Source organism: Bidens hawaiensis, unplaced genomic scaffold, assembly GCF_021521415.1.
Source record: "Bidens hawaiensis isolate Kalapana, Puna unplaced genomic scaffold, B.hawaiensis_p1.1 tig00000780_1, whole genome shotgun sequence".
Classification (NCBI taxonomy): domain Eukaryota; kingdom Viridiplantae; phylum Streptophyta; class Magnoliopsida; order Asterales; family Asteraceae; genus Bidens; species Bidens hawaiensis.
The window spans coordinates 1,122,671-1,147,090 of NW_027491045.1; the positions used below are offsets into that span (position 1 = coordinate 1,122,671).

Genomic DNA, 24,420 nt, shown 5'->3' on the forward strand with positions numbered 1-24,420 from the left:
CCATCGATCTGCTAGGTATGATTCTTCCATCCTCTCCTTCTTCTTTAACAACATATCTTTGATTTTTTAAACCCTACTTTACGATTTTGCTTGCTTCTGCTCCTTCATTCTTCCGTCACATTAACATGTTCTTTATAACTACGATTTCTTCATCTTCGTATCAGTTTCTCTGTATATCTATTTGAACCAAGGATGAAAGCCATTTTATATATGGGGTTTCAGTATATTACCCATGACCCAAGTACTTTTCATTCTTACTTGATACATAAAGTTGTAACATGAGTAAATGATACAAATTATGTTTGTAAAATGATTTTAGGTAATTGGTTTTGGGTACGTATAAACCTGAAAATTTGAATTGTCTTCTTTCTGCAGGTTGAAATTGAAGCCTTTTTATCTCACCTAATCACACCACTGTCTTTCAAACATAATTCTCATTTCTTGTATGTGTGTATTAATTTGTTAGTTTCATCATTTAATTTATCATTTTGATTTGTAAAAATACAAGAAGTTCTTTTTTGAAAGATTTTAAAGTTGTATTCACATGTTGTCCTGCTTGCCCATATTCGGTATGATCAAATATTTGAAATAGGCCTGCAAATGAACTGAACGTTCAGTCATTTGTTCGGCAGGAAGTTCGTTTCATTAGTAAACACACGAACATGGACAACTCTTTTTTTTCCATTTAGCAAACGACAGGTTATTGTTAGCATTTACTTTTAATTGGTGTTTGCTCAATTATATTCGTTCATCTATGTACAGTTATGTCCGTTTACGTTCGTGAACCAGCCGTGAACCGTTCATTTATACTATATATGAACGAACTTGAACACTCGTGTGCTCGACCGTCTGTTTGTTTAAAGTTTAACGAACGAAGATGAACATACATGGACAGCGTAATTCATGTTCGTTTGGTTCACTTACAGGCCTAATTTGAAAACACAACCATAACTGTACAAGTGTATTATATAATAAAGTTTTTTACTCACATGTGCCAGGGAGTACTTTTATCAGGACCTCCGGGAACAGGAAAAACACTATTTGCAAGAACACTAGCAAAGGAGAGCGGGATGCCATTTGTTTTTGCTTCAGGTGCAGAGTTCACAGATAGTGAAAAAAGTGGCGCTGCGAGAATTAATCAAATGTTTTCGGTTGCAAGACGAAATGTAAAATGTTTTATAGATTTTTTATTTTAATAATCATTTTATGATGAGTTAGGGTAATACTAAGTTTTTTATTTTATTTGCAGGCCCCTGCTTTTATATTTGTAGATGAGATTGATGCGATTGCTGGCAGACACGCAAGAAAAGATCCAAGAAGGAAATCAACATTTGATGCATTAATCTCTCAGCTTGATGGAGAGTTAGTTTCTTAAATTTAATGATTACCTTTTATTTTTTTTGGATTTGTTTTGATATATGCTATTTTGTATGAATTTCAGAAAGGTGAAAACTGGGGTTGATAGATTTTCATTAAGACAAGCAGTTATATTCATCTGTGCTACAAATAGACCGGATGAATTGGATCTAAAATTCGTTCGTGCTGGACGTATCGATCGCCGATTGTACATAGGTTTACCCGATGCAAATCAAAGAGTTCAAATTTTTGGTGTTCATAGTACAGGGAAACAGCTTGCTGAAGATGTTGATTTTGGAGAGTTAATTGCTTGGAATTTTTTTAATTTTTTTTTATTTTAGGTTTAAGTTTTGTAAGTTTATTTTATATACAGTTGGTTTTTCGCACTGTTGGGTACTCTAGGGCAGATATAAGAAATCTTGTCAATGAAGCTGGAATAATGGCTGTAAGTGTTACTTTTTATATAATTTACTTAATATTGTTCATATGAATTAATTGGTTAAATGATAAAATTTATGAAGGTGAGAAAATGACATACAAAAATATACCAGCAAGATATTGTTGATGTGTTAGATAAGCACGCGCAAAAGAGGTAGAAGCACGGATGGAGATGAGATATATCGAGAGTCTTGCAAAGATATCAAGGAAGTTTTGCTTCGATTTGGGGGGATGGTGGGTGAACAACTTAGCAAAGAAGGTATGGAGGCTCGTGAAATCTATGAAAAGGTTAGTGATGAGTTGAAAGCTTTACCAGGTATCACTACGAAAAAACGGTTCAAAGCAGCTCATTTGATTGGTAAAGATGTGGATCTAGGACGTTCTTTTCTTGCGTTGACAATAGAAGAGAAAACTGAGATGATCGAGTTGTATACCGATGGTTCAATGGGATAGTTGTGTATGGTTGAAGTATGTTTTGTATGTGAATTGGTTTTAACTATGGTTGATGTTTTTTGCTTAAAAACTATGTTTTGTATGTGAATTGGTTTGATCAATGCATATTTTGGTTGGAATTTATGCATCTTTTTATAAGTTTTTTATTTTTTAATAAATATTTGTTATGAAAAAAATACTTGTGCTAATGATAAAGTTGATATAATTCTCTGTTTATTTCCTATGTACCAAACAAGAGAAATGATTCTCAGCTATATTTCTCTACTGAAATCTCTGTACTACCAAACAGAACAGTCAATTCTCATTCTCCAGACCAATTCCCTTTCTCTGCAATTCCATTTCTCTATTCCCTTTCTCTACAATTCCATTCTCTGTACCATTAGGGTAATTGGTTTAATTAAGTGTATTAGGAAATTTGTATGAAAATGAGAGGTTGTATAGTTTAACTCGTGAATTACGGTGGGTAGGAGTGAGTAACTTAACCGTCATAACCGTTAACTGAATCATAACCGAACGTATTTTAACTAATAACTGACATAACCAATGGGTTAGTTTAAATTTTTTTTAAACCCGTCAACATACGGATTGATTTTTGGTTAAAGATAATTCTAAAACTGCTATAACCGAACCGACCCATTTATCTAACCAACAATATGTTTGAGATTAACTTTCACCAAACATATTGTTAGATTATACAATTTTGATGTTTTTGGTTCTACGTTTGTAATAAAATGAAGTTTAATTTCATTGTAGGATTATATAATGTCATTCTTTTTTGAATGTTTGGTATTAATATTATGAATTTTATACTTTGTTGGATTATGTCATGTTGTTTTTTTGTAATAATTGGTACTAAACATTTAGGTCAAGTTACATTGCTTTGGTTACGGTTAACTGCCCATAACCAACTCGCTATAACATTTAAAACTGATTAACTGAAACCCTCGGTTATCGTTATGATTATCCATTAATCGACATATTGGTTGTGGTTATGGGTTTGACTCAAAACCTTCCCAAACCGAACCGTGCACACCCCTGACAGTGGGGGCTGTGAGGATTTCGGGCCGGTATCCATTTAGTTCGTTAGTAAGCATAAAAATGAAAAAAATAGTGTCATTGTTAAAATGTTAGTGAAAATATGTTTTTAACTTATTTTGGACACAAGTTTTACTAATATAATTATTGTTGATACGTTTGTGTTATTTTATGTGAGAAGGTCACATAGAACCAAAACGTGTCCAAAAGAAGTTAAGATGAATGCTACATTTATACTTTAAGTTGTGTGGTTGAGACTTTGAAACGATGGAAATTGGTGTGTCCCACATTAGTGGAATGACAAACTTAAGTGGTTTATAAGTGGGAAGGTTCACAAAAATGTATTTTGTATGATAACATATGGTGAAAGTTGCAAAGATGCAAAGCACCCAACACGCTTGGGGCAAGGATGAGCACGTGCTTATGACAATAATTGAGGAGTGATGCGTAGTGTGTCGTTTTTATGGCGTACTTTTGCATCACTGCATTTTTATGGCGTACTTTTGACTCATGGCTCGGGGTGTACATGTCTGGTTTATGAGTGACTGTTTGACGTTCATGCAAACAAATTCACAAGCAGAGTTATTTCTAATATTCCCGACCTTGCACACTCTTGTTTCAGGTATTGTTCGGATGCTTGGATAATCCCGACTAATAATACACTAATTCTGGTTTCTTGTTGGTTCACCAATTTTCATACTCTAGTAATTAGTTAGCTTTCTAACACATTATCTTCCTAAGATATATAAAGTTCATCAAAACTGTTGATATATGATATACAAACTATTGGAAATTATCAATCAGTTAGCTTTCTAACACATCATCTTTGAAAATCACTAGTGCTGTATCGCTGACAGGACCAGCTGGCAGCTGCTCAAATGATGGAAAGTTTGTGGGTAAAAATATTAACTTTTAAGAGCATGAAAGCTAAAGAGAGAACTAAAACAATACCAGCTTCTAAAAAGGTTCCATTGCCGGGAATCGAACCCGGGTCTCCTGGGTGAAAGCCAGATATCCTAACCGCTGGACGACAATGGATTTATGTCTATAACTTGCATGAAATATTCTAAGTATAAATAGTAAGGTACTAGTAATATATAAAATTTCGGTAAAATTGCAATTTACAGAATTAAGGAAAAAAATTGTTAATCGCGTGGGGTTTAGGGGATATGTTAGTCCCTATCTAAGCAACTTAGCTCCTTGAACTTCGTAATTTGTAACGCTCACATGAGTGATAAATGATTTTGTTGTTGAAGTTGTTGTTTTACTTATCGTTTTTTTTTATTTCATGTTTAAGCGGTTTAGGGGAGATTAAAACGTTTATTGGTGTTCAACCAATTTTTAATCAAATACCATTACCTCGCTTTTGAAGTGAACAACCTTTTCCGTCCGCTTACACCAAAAGTGGGGTACCTGTAATTGATTAAAAATTGGTTGACCAACCTATAAACGCTTTATTGTCCCCTAAACCATCTAAACATGACGAAAAAATGCATATTTATCATCTTCTACTAAGAAAAAAATCAGACACATTAGTATGATATGTTAAAAACTCCAAAACACAATTGTTATATTATCAGATTTGAAAAACAAATACCCAATTTGTCTTCTCCTTTTAAACTAACCCATTTTAGAAAAATGATATATGGGATGGTAGGCTCAAAAAGACACCATCAGGTTGAGTGGGCCAAATGAAGACCCTGACTACACACATTATCAAGATTCGATTGAAACTGCACACATGGTACATCTGGTTTGGGCACCCACCATCCAATCACTTGGACCGGTGGCGTGCCGGAGTTGCCAGGGTGTTTTTGAAGCCTAGATAAAATTACAACCATGAAACTGATATCTAAAAGTATTGTTACTGTAAGGGTTATATTATTGTAACATGAATTATTATGATACATGACTACGTAGGAAAATTTAGTGGAAAGTTAATTTTATCGGGTTTGTGATATTTTTAACCAAGGCTTTGCAACGAGCTAAAAGCATATGTTGTGCACTCGTGCTAACGACCTAAACCCCCCGAAAGTGTCTAGTTACAAACTTACATGAGATAAACACATGTAGTTACGTTCTTTGTAGGGTAAGCCCCCCTAGACAATTAAAAATAACCGCGTCTGGCATATATACTCAACGAAGTCAGACAATTCATGTTACTTTATTAGTACACTCTCTCTCTCTCTCTCTCTCTCTCTCTGTGTGTGTGTTGGTAATTTCCATATTATTAGGCCCGTCACGTGTTAGTGACCGGGTTTGATCTATTGGGCTTATGAAATTCATTAATGATGTAATGGGTTTATGGGGTTGTAATTGGGCTTTTATATTTGGTAATTACTTGTTGGTCAAGTTAGTGTCACCCTATAAATGCATAGCCATGTTAGGGTATGGTGAGAGGGATTATTGTATTCAAGTTTTGTGCTAGTTTATTGATTATAATAATACGAGAGGTTTACCTAAATATCGTGTGCTCGTTTGAGTTTCCGTTATCAATTCGTTATTGACTCTCTCTCCCTTACATACGATTATTCTGATCAATCTTATGCATATTCTTACGCGTGAGGGTGGTAACAAGGAGACACTTTCGCGGGGTTAACAAAGATCTGTTTTGACTTTTGACAGATTAACAAAGTCATTTCGGGCAGTAGTGTTCAAAGTTCTCTCGCAGCACATAGAAATATTAACCTACCAATTTGGTTTTTTTACTCTTTGATATAATGTGTGTGTGGAGAGGGGGGGGGGAGGGGGGCGGGTTGCACTAGAAAATCTTGGTTTTTAAGAAAACAAAAAAAAACATAATATACTCGATAGCAATTAGGTAAATAAAGATAACTTTGCACACATGTTATGTACGTATTAAATAAATGAAAATTAGTTATAATAATAATAATAATAATAATAATAATAATAATAATAATAATAATAATAATAATAATAATAATTTTAAGAAAAGATTTTGGTTGGAATTTTCTGACTTATTCCGTACTTTTTTCTAGTGTGTGGGCGGTAAATTGTCGTTAGATTAGTGACATTGTGGTGTTGAAATTTTGTTTAAAATGTGTATGAATTTCTGACCTAAGAAAGGGTTTCTATCCTAAAGATATCAACGTATTTGTTAAAGTGGAGACTTACACAAATGATGAGGGTATAAGTATTATAGTAAACAACATGGTGTAGTAATTTGTCGTTAAAAAGAAAACAATTCTGAAGCTACTTTTTTATTTCCTCAGGGAAGTTTGATAGGAAATAAGGCCTTTTTAAGTTTTAACATATGGACAAGACACAAGGCCAATCTCAAAGCCCAATATTCAATTTCTAGAGAAACAATATGTGCCTAAACTAAACAATGTGATAAGAACCGGAAATCAAAATTAAGCTACACAGTCTGATTTGAGATAGGCTAATCTCGATATTACAAGGTTACAAGAGTACTTATAACTAAAACTTAGGGGGAACAGTTATGACTTTGCTTCCCCACTTCCTAATTTTTAAAATCTCTTCTCTCCATTTAATTTCCCTCCACCCTGTTTCCCACTATCCAGCAGCTGACCCGACCCGGTTTAACCCAACAGTGGATTCGGGTTTGTATCACAATGCCCATGAAATCTTATCTCCTCACAATTCACTAATTCAAACTTAAATGTTAATACTTTTTCCGGTGTTTGGTCGGTAAATTGTCGTTATATTAGTTCATTTCGTCATGTTGAAATTTCATCTGAAATGCGTATGAATTTCTGGCCCAAATAAAAGTGTTTGTTAAAGTGAAGACTCTCACAAATGATATCAAGATGTTTGTTAAAGTAGAGACTCTCACAAATAGTAAAGGTTCAAGTCTCGTAATAAATAAACGGTGTAGTAATTAAGTAATATGTCATAAAAAAATAAATAATTCCGGACCCATATATATTTCTTTGGGAAAGTTTGGTAGGAAACAACGCCTCTTTTTTACACATGGAGCAGACAGGAGGCCCAACTCAAAGCCCAATATTCAAATTTTGGAGAGAAATAATATGAACCATTGAACCTAAAATTAAACAAGATCCCCCACAACTTTTTTATTTCGTCACAATCAGAATATTAAAGACACTTTAAAATGAGATCTCGTATACATTCAAAATAACAGTATAATTCCAATCTTTTACAGGACCAACTCTCCAACAAAATTGCAGATTCCTATTCGCTTGCGAGTGGGTATGCAAGAGAGGGATGCGTTAAATCACTTATCAATGAAAGGAGTATTAGAAAAATGCCAGGGACCATTCAAAATTCAAAGGTGAAGATTTCCTCAACTTGAGAAAATGGACATACGAATCGATCTACAAAGTTAACTACTTTAAATATATGAACGAATAATGCTTTTTCGACATATCAATATGAATATGCATCTCACTTCCCATAAATCTTCCATGACGTCCTAGAGCTAAAAGTATAGGAATCTTAACTGGTCAACCGTAATTTTGTATATCTAGGACCAAAATTACACAGTAAAATTTAAAACCACTACAATTAAGTTTATGTATATTCGGGCTGTCGCTATTTTTAGGTTCATCCTAACATAAATGATTTACTAGTGGTAGTATATATATGTTTTTGACCCTTTACTTTATAATACGTTAATTCGGGTTATATGTTATTACTAGTGCTATATGTTTTATTTACGTGTTAGCTCAATTTATAAGAAAGGGTAAATATTATTTATTGTTCAAATAGCATTACAGAATTTATGGTGGCCCCATACAAATATGCATTCTGCCACTATGGTCAATATGGTTCTATCTATTCACTAGTCATAAGGATTAAAGTAGTAAGATATTCTCTTATTTCTTTACACCCACCAACCTTTTAGTTTACTGGTGTTTCCTAGTTTCTATGCCATTTGTGGTAATAAACGATTATCGCTAGACTTCAAACTATACTATTACAAATTTTGTTAATATCTTTGGTTTATGGGTTGCATGTAATTTACGTGTTAGTGGTTTTTGGTTTATGGTTTACAAATTGCATGTAATATACTATTACAATTTCTAATTTATTACGTTCCTAATAAAAAATAACTACTATGAACTCATGTTCAAAATATACTATAGGTGATCCGTCACTAAAGCATCTATCCTTAATAAGTTGAAGTATTTACCCGATTTTCCCACGACATTTCAACAAAGGATTACCAAAAAAAAACGACGGATCTTTGCGTCGGTGAAATTCTTGTTGTGTCTTGTTAAACCTTACTCTTCTTGTTTGTTGGTGATTGGATACACTTTCTTTTCCAATTTCCATCAAGTTAAATGGTATGATGCTAAGTAAAATAATCTCATGGTAACTAATTACAACTCAACTCAACTCAACAATGATATTTGGTAGAGCTTGTGGAGTATTATGTGTCCCAAAACTATAGACAATTTGAACTTGAGACCCTTTACTAAAGCAAGACTATAAACAACTAAATTTAATAAATAAACTAAGTAATGTAACTTGCAACATATCTGGTTAAAATGAAAACAGTATGAATATTTTTCTTATATAATGACACTGATTTTACATGATTGACAACTCACAATCAGAATCCAAACAATCAAAGCAGACAAAAACTGGTATCAATATATATGAACATAAAATGGACGTCTTATTGTATCAAATCTTACCAAGATCTAGAAACAAACATGTTTGAACAGCATCACCACTATGCTTCCATGATATATGCTACATTAGAAAAGACAATAGATCATCCACAAAAGTAGAATGATAATTGATCTGATGCAAATTTTTAACAACTTTTCAGCTCAAGGGGTTCCACCAAGAAATCATTATAGTTATATAATTCACCTTAAGAAAAAAGTATCCGTGCTAACCGAATTAAGTTGATACTGTTAAACGTGTCCAACACCAAATCAGATTTAAGTCTCCTAATATATCGGAGAATATTTAATATAATAATAATTAGTTTATTATTATAGATAAGTTAGGCTTATCTTTAATCCTAATTGTATTTGGATTCAAATTCTGTATTTGAGTTAGTATAGGATTATGAACCATGGGCTTATATGTACCATTGGTTCAATGTGTTGGTAATTATTAAGTTTTTTCGTTTGTCGTTTTCTTAATAAAAGAGTCGATCGTGTGTTGATCAAATCTCGTGTTCGTGTTCTTGATTCACCCGCTAAAAGTTTAACAAGTGGTATCAGAGCTACGAGTTGCCTTTACTCGGGCTGGACCCGTACCATTGGTTGTTACGGGGCTGCCTTGACAATAAAAAAAGGCTACGAGTAACAACGGAAACGGGCTGTCATGAGGGAGTTAGAAGGTGGTTTGAGTTCGCCGGTATAACGGAGTGTGACAAGGTTGTGCGTCAACTTTGTTTAGGTGTTCATCGAGTTAAAGGTTTCACTAATGACGTGCCGTCACCGTGTGTCGGGATGGTTAAATCTTTGTGTGTCGAGCTGATGCAGCAGTATAAACAAAACGAAGATCGAATCACGTTGATTTAGTGAATACCAGTGATGAACTTCAGAACTCTCAAATCCCACCCAAATGTCTAGGGAAAATGAAGAGAAAAACGAAATTTATTAATATTCAAGTCTAACTTTTGGAATTACATCACAAGCATATAAAAAGACTTCCAAATACGAAATGGGCTTAAAACGGGCCATGGGCCAAACACAAAACCAAAAACAAAAAGACAAAAAGTACTGAAAAAGATAAAATGCCCAAAACTTCATTTAGGAGGCGTTTTTGGGCTTCGGACAGGGGCCAAACCGCCATAGGCGTTTGCCACAATGGGCTCCTCGTCTCAAGTTTCGATTTGACTGGTAATAAGCCTGAAACGGAGCTTCGTGGGCCAAGTTATGCCCGTTTTCGTTGGCCACCTTTGGAGACACGATCATGGGCCTCCAAATATAACATGGCCTGTTCGTCAATACTTGGGCCTTCATCACGAGCAGTGATGAAATGCCATTACCGTGTGTCGGAATTGTTAAATCTCCGTGTGTCGAGCAATGATGCTGTGCCATGATCGTGTGTCGGTATGGTTAAATCTCCGTGTGTCGAGCAATGATGTTGTGCCATGATCGTGTGTCGGTATGGTTAAATCTGTGTGTCGAGATGATAAAATCTCCGTGTGTCGGGGTAGTTTAGTGGGTTAGATCGATGACCCAACAATCCCAAGTGGTAGCGTTGCCGGGCTGTCTAAACGAGACAACAACATCAGATGTTTGAGTCCAATTTCGGGACCAAATTATAACGTACAAATTGTAGCGGTTTAGGTTGTTGACAACAGCGAGGGATGAATTTTAGAGTTAGTTACGGTGGCTAAAAATGTCCACATAGTTATGGTTTTGGGGCTGTCAAAATATAAGACAACGAGCTCGATGGTTTCGGTTTCGTTTTTGGTTTGAACGAACAATGGGTTCGTAGGAGACCACCGAAGATTATCAAGGCATGTGATAAGACTGATTGGAGGTGAGTTGAATATGTCCTAGATCTTGTGTAGATTAAGGAGTAATAGACTAATAGGTAACTTCGTGTGAAGGCATGTGATGAGTCCAAGAATCGAGTCCAAAGAAATACGAGTGTTGCGGGCCGTGAAAGACCTTGGAGGAACAAGTATGAATCTAGAGGGAGTGTTGAAATTCAACATTTGAGTCGATGTTGGAAGACTTGATCTGTTGCGTTAAGACGTGGGTTATTTCGAGTCGAAGTGCTTCGTGTGTGTCACGGTTAGAAGAAGTTTGGTGTTGGGAGGGAGTGTTAAACGTGTCCAACACCAAATCAGATTGAAGTCTCCTAATATCTCGGAGAATATTTAATATAATTATAATTAGTTTATTATTATAGATAAGTTAGGCTTATCTTTAATCCTAATTGTATTTGGATTCAAATTCTGTATTTGAGTTAGTATAGGATTAGGAACAATGGCTTATATGTACCATTGGTTCAATGTGTTGGTAATTATTAAGTTTTTTCGTTTGTCGTTTTCTTAATGAAAGAGTCGATAGTGTGTTGATCAAATATCGTGTTCATGTTCTTGATTCACCCGCTAAAAGTTTAACAGATACAACATCACGACCCGTTTTACATCAACGCTATAAAACTTGGAATTTTTTCCGGAATATATATATATATATTAGTACGTTATAGTTCATTGTAATTCTCTTTATTATAACTAAAAGATATGATCTAGATCTCTAATTACACTCATTGGCCATTGAATGCTGATTACATTTCCTTTGTAATTATCATTATTGCATCCCTAGAGAGTCTACTTTTACAACAAACCGCTACTAATATATTTTATCTAAGCTAGCTCATCAAATACCATGTTTTTCCAAGTGACATTATGTAAAAGTGGAAAATTGGTTCTTGACATCCATTGAAGTTCTTTTAGGTTTATTATCGTTACAACCTTAATCGTGTGATATATATTATCTAATAACAGCTAGCTCATCAAAGACTATTTCTTTCCAAGTGAAATCCAAAAATGGGAAAAATTGGTTCTTGACACCGATTTAAAAGTTCTATATATACCTTTATTTGATCGTGATAATGCCTACCTTAATCGTGTGATAAAAATAACTTTCCTAATATTGTAACTGAAGAGGTAGGTCCCAGCAGAGCCCAGTTGGACCCGCAAGACTCACCTTGAACAGGGACGTCTGCGCAACGACCAACTGCTTCCGCAGGACCCACCATGCTCAGAGAAGACCTTACGCGCAGTACGCCAGCTGTACCCGCAGGGAAAGCCTCCCAATGGTGAAGTACCCCGCTTGTTCCCGCAGTTGCGGATACAAGCCATCAGGGAAGGCTACCCGCACTGATAGCAAGGCTACACGCACAAGGCACTAACTCTTGCTACTTCAGTAGTCACCTGAAGGAATGAGCAAGGCGGGAATACTCCCGCCCAAATGAGCCAGTCCGTATGCTTCTGGAAGATCTTTTGTACTATACCTACCTAGGTATGGGCAAAACAGACGATCTGACCAGAACAGCCCATGAACCAATCACAGGGTGACAGCTCACCGACAACAGTACGAGGAGGAGCACCCTCTAGTACTGTTTGTCACTATTAGCCGCTGTCTACTCACCAACCCTTACTATGGGACGTGCGCAGCCTACAGTTGGTGGAACAGTGCATAGCCGGCAGTAAAGGAACAGTATACAGCCGACCTTGTCACTGTCGGCCGCAGCCTATCCACCAACCAGCATGGCTTGTGCGTAGCCCACTGTTGGTAGAACAGGAATACTATTCAGCCGGCTGTACCTTCTAGGAAACCTACCTTCGGCTATAAATACTCCAACACCTTGGAATGGTAAGGACATCATCTGATATCTCATTATCTTATCGTCTCTAGCAATCTCTTAATATACACTTATATTCAGAGCAATCTAGTCTGATTCTCACGCCGGAGGGTGGTCACAAGGAGGAACCCCCCCTTCTCAGTGACGAGCTTACGGTGTCTGTTTTGCAGGTCACCTGAAGAACAACTTTCTTTGCTGGACCTCATCCTCGTGGGAAACATTACTTAACCCCCAGATTATCCGTAATCTGCCCGGGGTCACTTAGTGTTTCTTCATTGGCGCCATCCGTGCATAAAAGCTAGAACTAATTCTTAGTTTTTTCAAAATTTTTGAAGAAATGGTTAACGTTACTCCGGTCCCAAGGCCAGTAAGTGACCAAGAAACCCCGGTGACCACAACCCCAGCAACTGGGGGGAACACCGGCGGTTATACAAATTTTACGAACACTACCCCGGTTACTCAAGCCGGGACAAGTGCAGTAAACAATATTTCACTGGGGTTCACTGATGCCCAGTTGGAGAAACGAACGAGGGTCCCTCGCCAAACACTCGATCAAGTTAAGGCGTGGGCCGAAGCACGACAGAAAGAGTTCCAAGCTGAGTTGGATGAACGCTTGCGTTCACTTCAACAGGCTGACGAATTCGGCAGTACTCGCCAACATCTCAACATGAACAGTGAGTGCGAGTACTCGGACGATGAGCGGGAAGAATCCGATACCGACGCAAACCCTCGCCATAAGGCAAAAGGGAAGCGTAAGGAAACGGACTTCCAACCGACAAGGAATTTTGGAGAAACCTTTAAACCAACGAACGTGGGGAGAAACCCACGTGACTTCTCCAAAACCTTTAGACCAACTGCTGCAAATGCAGGAAAGTCCAAGTTTGCAAGGGACATTGCGGAAGCAATCGCCCCGAGAAGTGCCAAACAAATGTCCAACATCGGCACTTATGATGGTCTATCCGACCCAGACGACCACTTGAACAGATTCATTGCGGGGGCAACCGTCAGTAACTGGACGGAACCCACGTGGTGTTATATGTTCCAGATGACTCTGGTTGGAGCGGCCAGGGCATGGTTCGATAGTTTACCGGTCCACTACATCTATGATTGGGCGGACTTTCAAAACAAGTTCAGCCAACACTTCAGCCAACAGAGGAAATATACTGAAGAACAGTGGACGATCCTCAACTGCGTTAGAGAGGAGAATGAATCTTTACTAGACTTCATCACTCGCTTCAACTCCAAAAAGCTGAGTCTGGGTAACATAAGTGAAGATCTTGTTCGCGCCGCTTTCATCCAGGGCGCCGAATACCCAGAGCTTATCCGCACATTGACGGGTAAGGACGGCATGCCATCCACATGGGATGCCATCATGACGGCGGCCAAGCGCTTTGCCGAGACGGAGAAGCAACTGGGAAGGGATCTTCCCCAGAGTACACACCTCTACACGCAAAGGACTAGAGAAAACAATGTTCGGATCGCCCGTCAGAACAAAAAGAGGAAGCTAGGTATTTGGCAGTCAAGGGTAAACTTTGACACCTCATCCAGTTCTCGCCCTCTTGTTGGCGGAAGGGATAACACACACCCTTCAAGCCGAAAACACCGGTGGACGCCACTCACCAAAAGCGTCACGGAGATATTTGCCACCGAAAAACTACCATGGCCAAAAGCTCCAATGATCCGGCAGCGACCTAATGCGGATCAAAGCAAATCCTGTGACTTCCACGGGACAAAAGGTCATAGTACGGAGGAGTGTACATCCTTGAAGGATATTGTTGAAACATTCGTCAAGGATGGAAGACTTGCACACCTTGTGGCATCAATCAAGAAGGAGGAAGGAATGATAACCTGTACAGAGGCAACGGACGAAAGCCCGTTGACATCAGCATCAACATGGTTCATGGCAAGATCAGAGGAAGAAAAAGGCGAGCGATAGAACCATGCGCGTGGAAGGAAGCTGAGGTGCGCTTCCCACGAGTGCCAGGAGGACCCAGCAGAGAAGGCCCTATCGTCATCAAAAGCCAGCTGGGGCACTACATCACTTCTCGCACTCTTGCTGACAACGACGCCTCGTCAACAGTGATGTACAGGTAGTTCTTCGACAAGCTAGATGACGAAGACAAAGAACGCCTGGAAACGATCTACGCCTCGATGGAAGGGTTCGACGGCAGCACAAACACCCCCCTGGGTATCCTATCTTTCCCCGTCACTCTTACGGACGGGAATCACTCACGCATAGAAGACGTGGATTTTGTCGTGATGAGGAAGCCACACCACACATACGACATTCTCTTCGGAAGAGACGGGATGGCAATATTCAACGCCGTGGTATCTTCAGTCCACGGCATGATGGGATGGCCAACAGCTGAGGGTGTAGCGATGATCACCGGCATTCCCCAGGTATGCATCGCATCTGTCTCATCTAAACCCAAACCAAATATGGCTAAACCAACCATCACCGAACCGGAAAGATGGGCCTTCAACGGCAAATACCCTGACCAGGCCGTTTCCATTGGCCCAACAGTTGTTGATCCCACACGCACCTTACTCAAACGCTTATTACAGAAAAACGCTGACATCTTCGCGTGGACACCAGCTGACATGACTGGTGTACCCCGAAGTAAGGCAGAGCATAAGCTCAAGTGCGATCCGGCTGTTACGCCAGTCGTACAAAAGCGCAGAGTAATGGGGCCAGAACAAACTAACGCGTGTAGAACCCAAGTCAAGGAACTCCTTGACGCAGGCATCGTACGCGTTAGCAGATATCAAACATGGGTTGCAAATCCCGTTATGGTACCGAAGAATAACAAACAATGGCGCATGTGCATAGATTTCAAGGACTTAAACAAAGCATGCCCCAAAGATTGTTATCCGTTACCCGAAATTGATCTTAAGGTGGATTCGTTAGCACCGTTTCGCCTTAAATGCTTCCTGGATGCGTATAAGGGGTACCATCAAATCCACATGGCCGTTGATGATCAGGACAAAACCGCTTTTCGGACGCCCGATGGCACATTTTGTTACCAAATGATGCCATTTGGACTTAAGAATGCCGGGTCCACATACCAACGCCTGATGGACAACCAGTTTCATGCCCAAATTGGGAGGAACTTGGAAGTCTACATGGATGACTTGGTCATCAAAAGCCCTGACGCAGAAGCGATGTTGAAAGACATCGAAGAAACTTTCAACACGCTTAGGAAGATAAACATGAAACTCAACCCGAGCAAGTGTGCCTTTGGAATGGAAGAAGGGAAGTTCTTGGGGGTCATCGTCACTAAAGATGGCTTCAGAGCGAACCCTGAAAAGGTCGAAGCCATTATCAAAATGGAATCACCTACTACCATCAAACAGGCTCAGACACTGAATGGACGACTAGTGGCACTTAATCGCTTTTTGGCAAACCACGCGGATAAGTCGTTTCCTTTCGTGTCAACGTTGAGAAACTGTTTAAAGAAAACGCACTTCCGCTGGACACCAGAAGCGGAAGCAGCTTTTCAGGAGATTCGGTCACGCTTGATCGAACTCCCAACGCTCACAGCACCAAAAGCGGGAGAGGAGTTAATCCTATACCTTTCCGCAACAGATAGAGCAACCGGGGCAGTTCTGCTAGTAGAGCGAAAAGGCATCCAGATACCAATCTATTATGTCAGCCGTATCCTAACAGACGTAGAAACCCGGTACTCTACCCTCGAAAAATTAGTCTTAGCACTTATATACGCTTCACGCAGGTTAAGACGATATTTCCAGGGTCACCCAATCACCATTCTCTCCAACTTCAAACTTGCAAACGTTCTACGCAAACCCGAGTTATCGGGACGCCTAGCCAAATGGGCAATTGAGTTGGGGGAATACGCGATAAAGTATAAGCCAAGACCAGCCATAAAAGGCCAGGTTTTGGCCGACTTTATTGCGGAAGTGCCTGCATCGCGGGAAAAAGAGTGCCAGGAAGAGGCTCAACCCTCTCCAGCACAGGACATCAATGATGTCTGGCGACTCTACACTGATGGAGCAGCCAGTAACGAGGGTTCAGGCGCAGGGCTGAAACTAACCAACCCAGCAGGCCAAGAATACACTTACGCTATTCGACTGGATTTTCCAAGTACGAATAACGAAGCCGAGTATGAAGCATTCTTGGCCGGGCTGAGAATTGCGCGTAAGATGGGAGTGAAACACTTGGAAGCCCACGTGGATTCCATGTTAGTAGCCAACCAAATCAACGGAACGTACACGGCCGTGAACGACACAATGGCCCTGTACCTCGCACAAGCAAAAACCCTTATGCGCGATTTTAACGATTGCAAAGTCATACACGTCAAGCGTAGTGAAAACAAATATGCGGATGCGTTAAGCAAGCTTGCATCATTAGCCTTCACCCACTTGGGAAAGGACATCCGCATTGAACTCCTCGAGGCACCTTCGGTCCCGCACAAGGAAATTTGTGTCATCCAAACCGGCACAGAAACGTGGATGACACCAATAATAAAATACCTTGCGGCAGGTACACTACCAGAGTCAAAAACACAGGCAAGAAAACTACGCTGTAAAGCACTGAATTATCAACTCATCGATGACATCATTTACAGACGTAACTTTCTTGGCCCACTCTTAAGATGCGTGGACAACCAAGATGCTGACTACCTCCTAAGGGAAGTACACGAAGGCATCTGTGGAGTACACGCAGGTCCACGCGCTGTTGTAGCTAAGCTAAACAACGCGGGATACTTTTGGCCGGGGATGCATACGGATGCGCTGGCATACATCAGAAAATGCAGGTCTTGTCATCTCTACGCACCCAACACGCACCGCCCGAAGAATGAACTAGTTCCAGTCACCTCTTCATGGCCATTTCAGAAGTGGGCCATCGATGTGACAGGCCCATTTCCTACAGCAGCAGGAAATGTTCAGTTCCTAGTGGTAGCCATCGACTACTTCACCAAGTGGATAGAAGCAAAACCCTTAGCCCAAACAACCGCGAAACATATCAAAAAATGTATTTGGGAATTTATTATTTGTCGTTTTGGACTTCCCCAGAATTTGGTGAGCGATAACGGCACCAACTTTGCTGACAAGAAGCTACAAAAGTGGCTGGAAGAACTTCAAATCACCCACACTTTTACCTCAGTGGCGCACCCGCAGGGTAATGGTGAGGTAGAAAGAGCAAATAAGAGCATCGTCGAAGGCATAAAGAAAAGACTCTTGGAACACAGATCCGGCTGGGTGGACGAGCTTCCGCACGTCCTTTGGGCAAACAGAACGCTGAAAAAGGCCAGTACGGGAGAAACCCGTTCAGTCTCACTTATGGCACTGAAGCCATGGTCCCGGTCGAAATTGGTTTACCCTCACCAAGGGTCTTGATTCAGCCAGAAGGCAATGATGCGGAAAGACGGTTAGACCTTATGCTAACCGAGGAACGCAGAGACTTAGCCGCAGTGCGTGAAGAGAACTACAAGCGACAAATGCAAAAGTACTACAACACGCGGGTAAAACTCTGCAACTTCAATGTGGGAGACTACATACCGCGTAACAACGAGGCTTCGAACCAACAACGCCCTGGAAAACTGGCCCCAGTCTGGGAGGGGCCATACATCATCAAAGAAGTTCTGGGAAAGGGCGCGTACCGGCTCGAAAGGCTCGATGGCACTCCAATCCCAAGAACATGGAATGGAGCTCAATTACGCAAATGTTACATGTAGATCAATTCCAAACTTGTAAAGAAAAGGCCTAGAGCCACTTCTAATGGAAATGATTCTCCTTTCACAATGTGTTGATAGCCTTACCTGTATACTTATGAACTTCCCACACTGATGTGCCGGTATTCACCGCATAAATATGGGAAGAAGTAAGTCGTTACGTGTGGAAGGCGGCAAAACCCGCATAAACACAACGGTAAAAATTTCAAAAGTTTAAGGAAAACCTCCACGCAGGTCAGATGTAGGTAAAGTTAAGCCATTTTACTAAGTGCAAGTGACGGTCTTACCCGCACAATCACGAAAAAGGAGGCAAAACTTCAACCTATTATCTACCACGTTCAAAGGTTAACTTATTCTAAACACTTAGAAAATTTCAGAGGAAAAGATGAGGAAAACTTCCACGCAGGTCAGATATAAGTAAAGTTAAGCCATCCTACTAAGTGTAAGTGACGGCCATACCCGCACAATCATGAAAGAGGAAGCGAAACAAACTTATAATTTGCCACGTTAAAAAGTTAACTTATCTAAGTACTAAAGAAATTGCTAAGTCAAATCAAAACATGCGTAAAATAAACAAGGCAAGGAATTAACACAATCTTTATTCCATCAAATTCAAATATTACAAAGATTGCTGGGTGCATACCCGCATACAAAAGAAGCTATACAAAAATAATAATCTACTCTAATGGTGGAAAGGGATCTTCAGGATCAAGCTTCAGGACCACTTCCACTTGGACCCGCACCATCAGTAGAGCGTGGTGGTTCAAGGAAAGCTTTAAGGATAGCTAGCCCATCATCAGCAGCAGCGACTTCGTTTACCTTCTCCACCACCGGATGCGGGAAGGCGGCATACTGATTCACTGCTTGGTCATAAACAGCTTCAGTATCTACATCATACAAAGGGAAGTTGGAAGGCGGGATGCCTTTCTCAACAAACCCTAGACCAAGCAGGAAGCCGGCCTTTTCCCCATCCTCATGAGAAGCGTTGAGGGCCGCGCTCATAGCATCGTCATAAGACGTATCCGTAAAGAACCGATGCACAACCTACAAAAAGAAAAAATACAAGTATCAAAACCTTTTCTATTCACAAAGAAGCGTAAAGACATTATGAAGTTAAGCTTACCTGAGACAACGCTTCTCGAAGAAGCCATTCCTTGGCAACCAGAGCTTCTTGGAGGGCGGCTTGAGCTTGGTTACGGGCGCGTTCGGCTTCACTTTTGTTGAGGTTGGCAAGCAACACTTCTTTAGCCGCAGCCTCTTCAACGCCCTTTAGCTTCCGCTCAGTCTGGTCAAGCACCCCCCTCTGGTCCAGGATCTCTTGGAGCTTCTTTGCGTCTTCCATCGCCAAGGCATCATGAGCCTGTTGGAGCGCCTCTAGTTTAGCTTTAAGTTCCTCATTCTCGAGGCGTAGAGGCTCAGCAACAGCTTCAGCCTTGGTGGCCCTTTCAGTTGCGTTCCGAGCAGTTTCCTTAGCCAGCCGAAGCTGTTCGTTAACAGCTTGGGCAGCCTTGGAACGGGCCTCGAGACGGGCCTGAACTTCAACTTCAAGGGCCTTGAACGCCTTCTCCTTCTCCGCAGCAGCCGCGGAGAGCCTCCTATTCTCCTCCCGGACAGCCCGCGCCTGAGCTACTTCTTGGATACGAGCTGCTTTTAACTTGTCGTTTTCACGACAAAGCAGCTCGACGCGCGGCTGCATCCGGGCCAGGAGAACCCGAAGCTCATTGGTTAGCCTACCCTCCTGGTAGCTAGCCATGGCTTCCCCCAACGCACCACTGGGAGCTGCGTGACGAGCCCACTCCACGCACTCCACAGGTGTGCGAAGGGTTGTTCCTCGGCGGATGTTCCATCGTGGAACATACACTTCATTGGAATCCGACACTGCAAAAAACAAAAAGCAGTTAGGAAAAGATGATATATAAAAAAAAAAAAAAAAAGGAGGCCAAAAGAACCCTACGCACCTGTAGGGTTAACAACAGGCCGATAGCCGCCAAACCCATCACCTGAACCCAAGGGAAATCCGTCCAAGAGGTCAGGTAGATGGGAACAAGGCAGAGGATGGCGAGAAGCCCCATGCATACCTGAAGGATCGGCCGTCGTTGCCGATGACGGAGGAGGCATGGTGAAGGCCGCCGCGGTGGTAGAAACCAACGGAGGTGAACTCACAACCGTGGTCGCCGTTGCGGAGTCCGCAGAAAAAGTAACCGCCGGCTCAGTGAAAGATGCGGTAAATATGGCACTGACAGCCGGCGGTGATGTCATCGCAATTGGAACAGTTGGCTCAACTGGGTGAGCAACTGAACCAACGGAAGCAGGCGCAGCCGCCTGGGTCGTCGCCTCAGGTAGGCTGACCAAGCCTACCGTCATGGGTCCGGAGGTACTCCTCCCCGCTCCACCCTGGAATGCGATAGCATCCACGCCTGCACAAAGAAGATAAGTATTAATGATGGAATGCTATGAAGTTAAAAATAAAGTTTGTACTTACGGGTTTTCTTGAGCCTAAAAGTGCGGACAGGCGGGGATGAACCCGATGGAGCCGGCCTCTTCACGCCGCTCACCGTTTCATCCTGGGCTCTCCGGAGGTGACAGTCGTCGCAGCCTCCGGAGCAGTGGTCTTATCACCACCGGGGTTCCCCGCCACCTTCTCGCTCTCGGTCTCTGAATCAGACCGAGGCACCGGATCGGCAGTGGAGGCCACCTTCGCCTTCCCCTTCTCGCCGGCAGCCTTCTTCTTCCGCACCAACGGAGGACCATCTGCGGATTCCTTATCAGAACACAAGATTAGAGGAATTCCAGCAGAGGTTTCAGCATTGAGGGGTCGAGGGTTGAATAACGCCTTACTTGACCGCCTGGCGCTCAGGATCTCGTGGCCTGGCGGGTAGACCTCCACGAACCGATCCGCCGTCAGTTCGAGGATGGGCAACTCGTCCTCATCTAGAGCACGAGTACCCATCCGAGCGGGACTATCAGCCTCCCGCGGATACAGGAGAGACTGCAAGTCGTTCCCCTCTGAAATAAAAGAAAAAAAAACAGTTAGAAGACAAACCTATATAAACAAAGAAGACAGAGCGTACCGTAAGGGACAGAGTTCAAACCGTATTCAAGGACGATCGGGATCTTTTGCGCATCCGCATCCTTCCACACCCGGCTCATCCCGAGCATCACCATCCCGGACTCCGCAAAGCGGTAAACCGGAGATTGGACTCGGGATATCTTTGAGAACCATTCCGCCTCCTGGTAGTTGGAGGCGTGAAGGCTGGGGAGTGCTTGCCCATTCTTGAACTTCATGGCAAGGGGGATGGCGCGAGCGGAGATAAAAAAGAACTCCCGCTTCCATGAACGAAGACTGCGCTCGGTTGCGCAAATCTTGAAACCCTTGATCCGGGTTATCAGAGTATACCACCCCTGGATGCACCTCTAAGAGTAGAAGGTCATCAGGCGGTCGACGAAGGGCTCAACGCCCAGAATCCGGCACACCCACTCGAAGTGGCGAATCTTTGCGATTGCCATCGGGTGCACCTCGGTCAGGTGTACACCGTGCCTCTCCAGGACACGGAACACAAACTTTGTCAAAGGGAACCTAAGATTCCCATAGACAAAGAATGCGGCATATACCCCGATCTTGCCTCTGGGGGCATCATACACCGTCTGATGAGGTTTAGGAAACTCAGGCTCGAGAGACTCGAGCATGAACTTCCTGACGATGTACTGATATAGATCGACAGGCAGAGCACACTGGCACTCGCCAGCAGTACTTTTGTCATCCTTGTCGGACGTGGATGACGGGTGCTCGGCGTACACCCCAGCCTCCTGGGCTGTAGCCTCAAGGTCGTAAGCAGAAGACATCTTGCAGGTATGAAAAAGAGAACGATTTCAAGAGAATGCTCGACTGAAAAGGTGAGTATTCGTCGGAAATCGTTTTGAAGATGAAGAGAAAAGTGAAAGTGTAGATTACAAAGAACCCTCTCCCCCTTTATATACTAATCGCAATTAATGCGATGAATTTAATGCGGAAGAGAGAGAAATCGCAGGTGCAATGAAACTATGACACGTGGCAAAAAGCAAGCTGGCAACAGCTGTTGAAAGGACGCGTGCCAGTAATTTCGCGGCCACGCGCCCGAAAATTCGCGCCCACGCGCCTGAAAAAGCGCCTGGAATGACCATATACTGTCACGTCGCAATAACTTCCTGCACGTCCTGACACTGTCAGAAGAAACCGTCGGATGACGTTTCAATAGTTTGGACTGTTCTTATCCTTTCACCAACTCTTCGAATTTCAAAATTCCAAAAAGATTCGAAAGCGGGAAAATACCCCTTACATTGGCAAACAAGTAACTATAAGACAGGTGCGAGTAAAGTGTTAAGGCAAAACCGTTCACATACTTAGCACCCGCAAGGAATTGACGCCAGGAATACCTTGGAAGTAAAGTAACCGTAAGACGAGTGCGGGTACAATGTCAAGGCAAAACCCTTCACATACTTAGCTCTCCGCAGGGAATTCAAACCAAGAAGGATCTTCTGGGCCATGCTTGCGGAAACGGGAATAACATCCCCGCATGGCGGGAACGTCGAGAACTATATTGTTTGAAACTCCAAGATGGAATTGGTGGTTTTAACATAATTGATCACTATGTTGAAAACTACCAAAACCCCATGGAGAATCCACACAAGTGGGACTTAACGCTCCTTACTTGCGAGGAGGTTACAGACCTACCCGCTTCATACCCAAAGATCAAGCAGAAAAGTCGGGAATTTCTGCGTGACATTAGGAAAACCGCGGGAAGAATCCCCACGGAAAACCTTAAGACTAAAAACCCTTTTCAAAACCCCTTGCTAGTCCAAAAGTTCACCTCACTTATTAATAATTCATGAGAAGAACATTGGACTGGGGGGACTTGAAGAGGTAGGTCCCAGCAGAGCCCAGTTGGACCCGCAAGACTCACCTTGAACAGGGACGTCTGCGCAACGACCAACTGCTTCCGCAGGACCCACCATGCTCAGAGAAGACCTTACGCGCAGTACGCCAGCTGTACCCGCAGAGAAAGCCTCCCAATGGTGAAGTACCCCGCTTGTTCCCGCAGTTGCGGATACAAGCCATCAGGGAAGGCTACCCGCACTGATAGCAAGGCTACACGTACAAGGCACTAACTCTTGTTACTTCAGTAGTCACCTGAAGGAATGAGCAAGGCGGGAATACTCCCGCCCAAATGAGCCAGTCCGTATGCTTCTGGAAGATCTTTTGTACTATACCTACCAAGGTATAGGCAAAACAGACGATCTGACCAGAACAGCCCATGAACCAATCACAGGGTGACAGCTCACCGACAACAGTACGAGGAGGAGCACCCTCTAGTACTGTTTGTCACTATTAGCCGCTGCCTACTTACCAACCCTTACTATGGGACGTGCGCAGCCTACAGTTGGTGGAACAGTGCATAGCCGGCAGTAAAGGAACAGTATACAGCCGACCTTGTCACTGTCGGCCGCAGCCTATCCACCAACCAGCATGGCTTGTGCGTAGCCCACTGTTGGTAGAACAGGAATACTATTCAGCCGGCTGTACCTTCTAGGAAACCTACCTTCGGCTATAAATACTCCAACACCTTGGAATGGTAAGGACATCATCTGATATCTCATTATCTTATCGTCTCTAGCAATCTCTTAATATACACTTATATTCAGAGCAATCTAGTCTGATTCTCACGCCGGAGGGTGGTCACAAGGAGGAACCCCCCTTTCTCAGTGACGAGCTTACGGTGTCTGTTTTGCAGGTCACCTGAAGAACAACTTTCTTTGCTGGACCTCATCCTCGTGGGAAACATTACTTAACCCTACTTAACCCCCAGATTATCCGTAATCTGCCCGGGGTCACTTAGTGTTTCTTCAGTAACCCTCCAAGACACAAATGCTATTACACGCGGCATGTCTATCCTTCAAAGTGCCAGAACTTCCGAATTACCTAACTTGAGTTCATCGGTCACAAACAAACCAATCGTGCTCATGTAGTGATTATTGACGTTTACATGCTACATAATGAAATAACATATATCTAGAGTTGGCAGAAGTGTCATGTATCATATTGTATTACGAAAGGGAAATTGTACCCGATAAACCGTCACTACCAAAAATAGGAAAATCAATGATTCTTTACTCT

General features: G+C 42.1%; 1 protein-coding gene and 1 non-coding gene across 2 annotated transcripts; one reads left to right on the forward strand and one right to left on the reverse strand.

Moving 5' to 3' along the window:
* Positions 1–906: 906 nt before the first annotated feature.
* On the forward strand, positions 907–1,769 carry LOC143535153 (ATP-dependent zinc metalloprotease FTSH 12, chloroplastic-like). Its single transcript, XM_077029493.1, has 4 exons — positions 907–1,166; positions 1,250–1,362; positions 1,442–1,657; positions 1,730–1,769. Exons 1-4 carry the CDS (start codon positions 990–992, stop codon positions 1,767–1,769), a joined length of 546 nt encoding a protein of 181 aa, XP_076885608.1. The 5' UTR covers positions 907–989.
* A 2,479-nt stretch (positions 1,770–4,248) lies between these two features.
* Positions 4,249–4,320, reverse strand: TRNAE-UUC (transfer RNA glutamic acid (anticodon UUC)). Its single transcript has one exon. It is a non-coding gene; the product is annotated as a tRNA-Glu (tRNA).
* Positions 4,321–24,420: the final 20,100 nt, after the last annotated feature.

Bases quoted from the DNA above. Each gene is read 5' to 3' on its own strand.
- LOC143535153 (XM_077029493.1), top strand. From the start codon at position 990: ATGTGCCAGGGAGTACTTTTATCAGGACCTCCGGGAACAGGAAAAACA. The intron at 1,167-1,249 runs GTAAAATGTTTT...TTTTATTTGCAG, and splicing joins TTTCGGTTGCAAGACGAAAT to GCCCCTGCTTTTATATTTGT. The intron at 1,363-1,441 runs GTTAGTTTCTTA...TATGAATTTCAG, and splicing joins ATCTCTCAGCTTGATGGAGA to AAAGGTGAAAACTGGGGTTG.